At 41.7% G+C, this 9,747-nt stretch overlaps 1 protein-coding gene across 1 annotated transcript; it reads right to left on the bottom strand.

Annotated features, from left to right (window-relative positions):
• Positions 1–7,444: 7,444 nt before the first annotated feature.
• Positions 7,445–9,268, bottom strand: LOC130749666 (protein ENDOPLASMIC RETICULUM-ARRESTED PEN3). Its single transcript, XM_057603039.1, has one exon. It carries the CDS (start codon positions 9,178–9,180, stop codon positions 7,762–7,764), a length of 1,419 nt encoding a protein of 472 aa, XP_057459022.1. The 5' UTR covers positions 9,181–9,268; the 3' UTR covers positions 7,445–7,761.
• Between the last annotated feature and the right edge of the window lie 479 nt (positions 9,269–9,747).

Below are 9,747 nucleotides of genomic sequence, written 5' to 3'. Positions count from 1 at the left end.
CTAGCATAAGAATCCAGATTCCACCACTGTGCCCATGAGCTTCGGATTCACGACACAACTCATATCCCAAGCTACGCCAAAAAGACTGAACCCGATGAAAGGGGCAATGGGTTTCACAAACTGCAAAGATAGAAAGATGGAAGGTCTGAACCAAATCCCATACCCTCTGCTGTCCTCGAGCTCCTGCTCCACCACGAAGATTCCAACCAATTAACGAGAACGCTTGTCTATTCATAAAAAACAATGTAGCAGGGTCAAGACACTTGCATTAAGCCAAACGTGGCTCAATAGCCATGGCTCCTGGAGCTCCATGATCAAAGGGGATGTCACCCACATTATCATTAACATTCAACGTGAAACACATTTGATTGTTATCATCTAATGGAATCTAGTATCTTGCACCACCCATGGGTACAAGCGCTGATGACCCAAGGTTTATTCTATGTTTGTTGAGTCCTTCTTGTTTCTTTCTTTTCCTTTTTGGGTTCTTTATCGAGTTTTGAGTCAAGTTGAGTCCCTTTTCTAGTTCATAATTGCATCTGCATTAGTTTAGGTATTTTTAATTTATTTATTTGGTCTTTTTATTAGTTTTAGTTTGAGGTTAATTCTTATGGTCAGATTTGAGCTGAAATCTTGTGAGAATATGAAGTGTTGATGGTCTTTTGGGGGTTTCATTTGCTGAATTGAATAAAGGATTGAGGAATTATCATGATTAATGAGATGTTTCCATGAGTTAAATTGTTGTTTTGATGGGTGCTTGAGATTCTTTACAAGTTTGATTGTATTTTGATGGCTAATGATGATGGTGGAAGGCCAAGTAATGAGAAATGATGATAGTTGAAGAGGGAGTTACAAAGATGGTGAAGAAGCTGTTGAGCCACACATGTGCGCCAGGTATGCCACGCACATGCGTGGCTGTTCTGTTGAAAGAAAATGGAGACTCATCCAAGGCCACGCACGTGCGCCACTTTGGCGACGCACATGCATGGTAAGCAGACTTGAAGGTTGTTTTTGAACAGATGATCCATGCATGAGGCCACGCACATGCGTGGCGGGCCGTTGAAAAGTCTATAAATTAGGATTTTGTGATTTCTTTAAGGTATCTTGTACTTTTTTGAACAAAACTTAGAGGATTAGTTTCTTGGAGCTTGTGGGAGGCTTTTTGGCACTCTTATTTCAGGTTTTTGTTCTTTTAATTTGTATTATGAATTCTCTAGCCATGTTTGGCTAGTTTTCTTTGTACTTTGGGTGAAGTGAACCTTAGCTTTGATTATGTTTTGAATTTCTGAGTTTCTTATATGAATAAAGTTTCCTTTCTATGTATCTTTTCTCTGTTTCAACACTCTCTTGAATGCATGCAAGCGTTTGGCTTTCTTCTTGCACAATGGTAGTTGGTAAAGATTAAGGGACTTGGGATTAGATTGATTTGTTTACTACCACTTAGGTATAAGGGTGGGAACTTATTGTGTTGGCTTGAACATAGAACAATAATTCTTCAATTGAATTGACTAGGTACTAAGGTATTAGGCTTAGCAACCTGAGATTGAATGATTTGCTTGATTAAGGTACTAACAAGTGAAGGTATAGGCTACATCACTATAGAAGGGGTTCTAAAGTTCATATAAGGATTCAGTTGTAAGAAACATAATTGGACTAAGTGAAACTTTACCCAGGGTACTTCTTCTTCTGAATTACAATTTTGGCTTTTGATTATAAGTGTTTTACACAAAACAAAACTCAAACCTATATTTTTTTTTTATCATTACGAACATTAATCTCCAAGAAAAAATCAACAAACAACTATCTTTGTGGTTCGACAATCTTTTGTATTACTTCGATCAATCCGTACACTTGCGGAATTGCTATTAAGCGCCATTGTAGAGCAAGTTCCATCTGGTGTCACGTGCACTGGCACCCCACCCATTGACACCATGCGTGTTAGTTTGTCTTGTGGGGGCTGCACAACTTGTTGACGTGGACCAATATTGCAGGCAGCTTCCTTACACAATCTTTTCTTATCGTTGCTAGCTGACACACTAGCTCCAGGAGTTATAGTGCTAGATAGTGCCTTAAATTTCATGGTGATATTCATGGAAGTTTGCTATTTTTGTGGGACGGTTGCCATAATCGAAAATTTATTTCCCTCATTAGCACCCTTTTTCTCCTCACCTTTGCCGCCCACCTTAACTGCCACATCTTTCTTAGCTGTCAAATATGGCGTTACTTTTAAATTCGAATTAGCCTTCGTTTTGTTTCTTTTTTTTTGTCCACAATTAACTAATCTCCATGCGCTAAATCTGGCATTAACTGCAGGCCCATTAACTGAGCCATGATCACGTCGTTCCCAGGAGTTGGTGTGGTCTAACTCACCGCCTCCGGAGCCTGCGTGGCTGGGTTGTCCGTCAATGTGCCACCAACCGGTGTTGTCATAGAAACTCCACTTGAGTTCCCTTGATGCTGTGATTGTTGTGGAGAAGTGCAGTTACGTGTTAGATGGCCATAACACCCACACTTATGGCAAAGCAAGTGTAGCCCCTCGTATTCGACGTTGTACCATGTCCCCTCCAATCCAATAACTCTGAGAACTGCTCTGTTAAGGTCGATTTCCACACATATGCGCGCATATTTCCCACGTTGCATATCTGCGGTATTCATATCAACTTTTATTGGCGTCCCTACCGTCGACGCCAATGTCATGAGAATATTATTGTCATAGTACTGGAACCTTAACCCTGGAATGCGAATCTACACAACAGTCGTGTTGACCTTGGAATTTGAGGCTACAAAATCCGGGGTCCAGGGCTTCACAACGAGGCAGTGGTAGTAGATTATCCATGGCGCTCCCGAAGTGGCCCTCTCCTTATCTTCCTTCTTATCAAACTTGATGAGGAAGTACCCATGGTGGGCGTCACGAACTTCATAGCCTCCTGACATTTTCCACATCGCCTTGAGCTTATCGCAGAGCGCTCCATAACCAATGCTCTTCCCAAGTAGTTGGACAACAAGGCAGTCCTCAAACGGTTTGCAAATTTCCGCCTTTGTTTTCGGATCAATCGAAAACATGGGAAGGATTTTTCCTCCTCCGCGTACGCCATCTTCATGACACCGCTCTCCACTAGGTTCACAAACTCACTGTGCTCATGGGCCTTGTGTGGGCCAAGGACCTTCTCCTTGAAGGTTGATCTCTGGGTTTGCATCTCCGGTGGCTTGCCCACAATCGGGCCGTTGGGCGGTTGTGCTTCAATCTTCTTGTTGTCGACTTCAATCACTCTCGTGTGATTTTGATCTATCTAATTGTAACTATTTGAATTAAATTTTCTTTACTTTTAAAATTTAACAAACATGATGACGATACTAATATGTCATCCTAATAACTAATGGTGATGGTTGTCATAAAATCACAATTTTTTATGCAACAAGTGACAATTTGTCATATACTATCATCACTAGATATAATACTAGTGTGTTCCAAGAGTTTATTTACGATATTTTTTAATATTGTATACAAATTACTATAGTGCAGTTAAATAAATTAATATTTATTTTTTCATTATAAATATAGTCAAAAAAATAATTATGTTGAGACATCTGCATAAATAGTATTAGAGTTGTTTTTTAGTGTATTGAATTACTTAATAATTAACATTGACGTAATTTTAACAACTTGGGTTGGAACATGTTATCTTGATTAAAAGTTTATGTTTAAAATTTTTGTTTTAGTTTCAATTGTAGTTTTGTTGTTACCTCTGAATCCATCCACCGAATTCCTCCAAGGGCTCCAACAACATATTAATTAGAGGAGAGCTTCATTTACTACAAGAGTAAGTCTAAAGAGTAACTCTCAATGTTCACCATCCATTTTATTCTAAGTTAGTAGTTCTGATCCTTCATTAATCACACACACGTTACCCTTCTAGCTTTCATTTCAGACTACCGTTTTGTCGCCTTTTTCTTCCCCAACTTATCGGCTATCCATTCCCTCTTTGCTTCCCTGATCAGACTCTAGGTTGTGCCTCGCAGAGCTAGTTTAATCGGGACATAAACCTTATCCATGGTGCTGGTTTTCCAAATGGATTTTCAAGACAGAAATTTCTTAATACATGGGGTATGTGCATCATTATTTGTTCACCGCAATACAATTTCCCAATCATTCATTATTTGTTAAATTTTTGTTCGTCTTATATCAACCCATAAACTCAAAAGCCACATGTTTTTCAATCACACTCTAATCAATTAAATATATATCCTCCTGCTCTGCATACTTTAATTGGTACTACAATATTAGAGTCAGAAATTGTACATGAACTTTGACAACGCTGCAAAAACTGCAATGAAAGCTGGGGAACGAGATAGAAAAATAGGGGACGATCACATCATATGCGCGAGTGGCTTGTTGTAAATTGGGAGAAAAATGAGTCCTTGCAAAATTAGGGTGAAAACATGGGAAAATAATGTAACTGGAGAACACAGCTTCAAATTTGGAGAATGAGGCACGTGACGGGTTTATCATTTTTTAATTACAGCCATTAAATTAGAATAAAATGAATGGTGAGGATTGGGAGTAACTCTTTAGACTTACTTTGTGAGTGGAGCCCTCCTCTATTAATTAAGTTTAACTTTTTGACTTTTCTTCATTTTCCATACTTACCCTTGAATCTCCTAATAGTACCAACAACAAATTACTTCCAGTTTCAAAAAATTAACAAACGTTCTTTCAAAAAAAAAAAACGGTACTCACTGTTTACTTTTAACAAATTAAATAATTATTAATATAAAATATAATTGAATAAATTTTTTATTTGAGTAATACTAATTAAAACTATTACTAAGACTTCACAAATAAGTACATATTATTTTAAAGAGAAAATGGTTGATACATTTTCGTAGTAAACTTTTCTTTCAAATGTATCTAATTAACTTTTATCACATCATAAATTTATTTTTACTTTTATTTTAAACTATTATTTTTTACTTTAAATGTCTGAAGAAGAATGCGACGTTTGAGTGGACCATCGAGTGTGAAGAGGCTTTCACTCGCCTAAAGGAGATGTTATCCGATCCTCTCAAAGCCCATTCAGGGCGTACCGTTGCATATGTATTTTCCAGTCAGTGAAAACGCCATAAGCTTCGTGCTTTTACAGGAGGTCGATGGTGAGCAGAGGATTATCTATTTTGTGAGTCACACTTTGTAGGGCGTGAAGGTTAGATATCATAAGATCGAGAACGCGACACTTGCGGTCTTAGTAACCGCCAGAAGGCTGAGACCATATTTTCAGAGTTTTCCGGTGAAAGTACGAACTGACTTGTCATTGAGGCAAGTGCTGCAAAAGCCAGACTTATTAGGAAGAATGATGACATGGTCTGTGGAATTGTCAGAATATGGCTTGCAATATGAAAAAGGGGGAAACTGAGTGCCCAGGTGCTGGCAGATTTCGTAGTGGAATTAACGCCCAATTTGGGCGAGAAGATCAATACTCAATGGACTTTATTCGCTGATGGCTCAACGAATGGTAAAGGAAGCGGTGCAGGGGTAACACTAGAAGGTCCGGGCGAGTTGACGTTGGAGCAATCTCTGAGGTTTGAGTTTTATGCCAATATCAATCAGGCATAATGCAAAGCGTTAATTACAGGTGGCGATTGAGGTAAAGGTTGAGAGTCTATTGATCTGAACGGATTCACAGCTGGTGGCGAACCAAGTTCTAGGAGTTTACCAAGTGAAGGAGCCTTAGCTGATTAGATATTTGGAGCCACTCTGGTATTTGATGAGTCGCCTATAGGAGGTGACAGTCGAATTTGTTCCAAGAACACAAAATTAAAAAGCAGATGCGCTGGTGAAACCGTCGAGCACGAGGAAGCCGGGCAACAATTGAAGTTTAATACATGAAACTTTGATGAGCCCTAGCATCGTAGGCGAGTTAGTTTGCTACCTGGACCAGAGTAAGACTTGGATGGACCCAATCTTGGACATTCTGGCTGGAACGCCAGAAGAGGTACAAAAATACACTAAAGAACAACGGCGGGAGGCCAGCCACTACACGTTGATTGATTGGGAGTTGTTCCGCCAGGGTTTTACGCCGCCATTGCACAGGTGTGTAACACTAGATGAGTACGAAGGATTCATGTCCGAGGTTCACGAGGGGATTTGTGCCAGCCACATTAGAGGAAGGTTGCCGAGGAACAAAGTTTTGAGAGCAGGATTTTATCGACCCACATTGCGGCGTGATTGCCTAGAGTATGTGAAAAGGTATGAGAAATGCCAAGTGTTTCCCGATTTGCCAAAGGCCCCGCCGAAGCAGCTGGCAACTATAATTGAGCCATGGCAGTTCGCCATGTAGGGGTGGATTTGATAAGGCTTTTCCCCACAACGAGGTCGCATATGAAGTTTATCTTGGTGGCGGTGGATTGCTTCACCAAGTGTATTGAGGCGGAGCCACTTGGCGAAGGATTTTATGCAGGTTTGGCGTTCTGCATGTGACAGTCTCTGACAATGAGACTCAGGTTACCAGCAAGCAAACTAAAGAATTTTGTGAAGGAAAGGGAATTCAGATGAGGTTCTCGTCAGTGGAGTATCCTCAAACTAATGGGCAAGCGGAGGCCGCCAATAAGGTGATTTTGAAGGGCATAAAGAGGCTATTGGATGCAACTGAAGGAAGATGATGGATTGATGAACTTCCGGTGATTTTGTGGTCATACAACACAACGCCGCAGTCTAGCACGAAAGATTTCTCCTTTGTTTTTAACCACAACCACACCTTATATTGAATTGAATCAACAATCTTCCCTACCTCAAAAATCACAAAACATTACTAGTAATTACATATTTGAATGATAAAAAGTTAAAAACCCACATCAACAAATTGACAAATTACTAATAGTTATATATGTGATGGAAGCTTACCTGAAGATGGAGATCGTTTGATCTTAAGCCAGTAGTATTCCGTATTATGGAAATCTTTAATAGACCATTGAATAAAGGGGAGTTCACAACTAAATCTGGAGCAGGACGAAAGTGGTGGGAGAGTAGGTTTTTTTTTTTTGATAAGCAAAATTGTCATAGCTAAGACTTGAACACAGGACCTAGAGGGAGGAAAGCTAATTCAAATTTCCACTACACCACTTTGCTTGTTTTGGTGGGAGAGTAGGTGAGTGAGGATTGAAGGGCTTACTCTTGCAGAGTGGGATTTAAGAATAGAACAATGGTAATTAATTAAGACAAAATTGTTAATAAAATGTTGCAAGAAAATGATAAAGCTCAATATTATCACAAGAATTGAGTAACCAAAACATACTACTAACATTTCCTTATATGTTGATAATAATTTTTAGAAGCCTAACTTGCAATGGTATTTGAAGTAAGCTTCCAACTTTTAAGGGCTTCATCACCATTCATAAATCAAACTTCACTTATGAAATATACAGGACTACAATAGAAGAGAAGAAGAAATTTCAGTATGACAGATACAGAATAGTTTGGATTAATAATGTATCCACCCCACAATGGGTGTGTCATACTACTCAATGTAATAATGAGTATCAAGATCATCTTCTGCTAACCCATTGTAGTTTATTCTTGATCTTTTAGAACTTTGAGTACAACATGCAGGAAACAACAGGAAACAAAACAAACCAAAGAGACAAAAGTTGCATCAAATTATGGCTATTCAATGTATTGCTGACAAAGAAATCAGAGCTTCAACCAACTTTTCATGGAAGAAGAATCTTACAATGAGGGAACCCTACCTAACAACTTATGTTCCCTGGTCACAAAACAGAAATGGATTTAACAGAATGGGAGCTCTCCCACACTTCAATACCTTCAACACCTTCCCTGCTAACAAACAACCTATCTCCACCACCTTCAATCTTCTTGATAACCCCTCTCTCTGAATCCCCTCTCTTATCCACAAAATTCCTCCTATAAAACCCCTCAGCATTTTCACTACCCGCCTCTCTCAACCTCGACCAAACCTCCAACTCTCCACCCCTTCCCACAAACACTTGCCCCTTATAACAATGCAGCACATTACTGCTTCCATCAACACCACTAGCCACCAAGCTAGGGTTTTTCTCATTCAAATAAACCCAAGGATCATCCCCCAATAGCCGCATATCCGCCATAGCCACATCCCCCGACTTAGAACACACCTTAAACAACAACAACCCTTCCACATCAACCCCAACCGCGGCAAACGAATCCCCGAACCTACTGCTCCGGCCCGAACCGGGCTCGCTCGTCTCCCAAACCACCTCCCCAGACCTAGGGTCCCACACCCGGATGTAGCCCGAGTAACCGAACGCACCACCAGTGACCGCGCTTCCAACGAGTACTCCGGTCGCCGGAACCCACGTCAGCTTCCCAGGAACCATATGCTTCGCCTGGTTCCCCGATTGCCGACCTAACTGTGACACAATCTGGAGCTTCGCCTTATCAACCTCGAGGATGCAGTTCTCCCTGTGAGTGCAATCGAACGCGGCGAAAACCGAATCATCCGAGGCGGTTACCGCATTGACCCGCGCCTTGAAGATCCGAGGATCCCCCGGGTCGCTCCAGTGGACGGATCCTTCATGACGGCTGCCGGAGAAGTTGTAGAAGTGGAGCCCAGCGTCGGAAACCGACCCGACGGCGGCAATCTCCGGCCATACATGGCAGATCGAATCAATCTCATCAAGGTGAGTACGGATCGTGGCGGAGTGGATAAGGTTCCAGTCGTAGCTCGAGAGTTGACCGCCGTGGGCGATCCAAACCGAGCCGTTGTCAGCGGCGGAGAAAGCAGAAACGAGGCCCTCCGAGGCGGGGCGGATGGAGCCAACAATAGAGGCGTCGAAGCCGGAGAACGGCGGCGGGGAGGTGGCGTTGCGGAGGTGGGAGTCGATGCCGTAGAATTGGGCTTCGTCGGCGAGTTCTTGCTTGGAGAAGCGGCTGGCGGTGGAGGGTAGGTGGTTGGTGCGGAGGAGAGAGAGGAAGACGGAGAAGATTTCCGGGTCCCGGTCTATGAAAACCGGGTTTGGATCGGTCGAGTCGCGGTTCGAGAGAGCGAAGAGGAGGGAGTCTGGACCGCCGGACCGGATGGTTGAGAGTGTGGTCTCGAAGAGCTTTCCGCCGACGTTGAGCTTGATGCGGTCGTTTGTGGCGTGCGTGTGGGGCTCTGCGGTGGCGTTGGAAGTGCCTTCTTCCTCCATTAATGGAATAGTGTCAAAGTTGCTTGCTTATCTTGGACTTGCTCTCACCCTTTTGTTCATTTTTTGTTTGCTGACTTTTCTAGTTTGCTAATCATTAATCCACGTCACACTGGTCGTGTTTATGACCCCAAAATCATTGTATTTTTTTAAATAAGAGATTACTCTAGATTTTTTTTTTGGTACATGAAAGCTTAAAGAAACAGAAAAAGACTACAACACTAACGCCTCAAGAAGGAGATGCCACGGTAGTCATCCGCCGACGCTGTAAGACCCGGATTTGCAGAACCGGATTTAAAGTTTAATTTCCGACTCACGCGAAGAATCAGTGTAAGCACGACAGGAGTTTGCTGTTTGGGAAAGCCTAATGAAGAAGAAAGTTCAGGAATTGCTTGAGGATAGTACCATAGTTGTTTTAGGAGTTAGTGCGAGTCGTTTGTACACCCGCCTCATGGCGAGAGTGTCCAGAATAGGCTAATTTCGCTCTTAAAGCAATGTCTAAGCGAAATTTCAAATCCTTGGAAAAATAAGAAGTTCTCTTTATTTTTCCTTCGACCAGTGTTTCATTTC

This window comes from Lotus japonicus, chromosome 3 (assembly GCF_012489685.1).
Source record: "Lotus japonicus ecotype B-129 chromosome 3, LjGifu_v1.2".
NCBI lineage: Eukaryota > Viridiplantae > Streptophyta > Magnoliopsida > Fabales > Fabaceae > Lotus > Lotus japonicus.
This window is presented reverse-complemented; position numbering and strand designations above follow the sequence as displayed.

Bases quoted from the DNA above. Each gene is read 5' to 3' on its own strand.
- LOC130749666 (XM_057603039.1), bottom strand. From the start codon at position 9,180: ATGGAGGAAGAAGGCACTTCCAACGCCACCGCAGAGCCCCACACGCAC.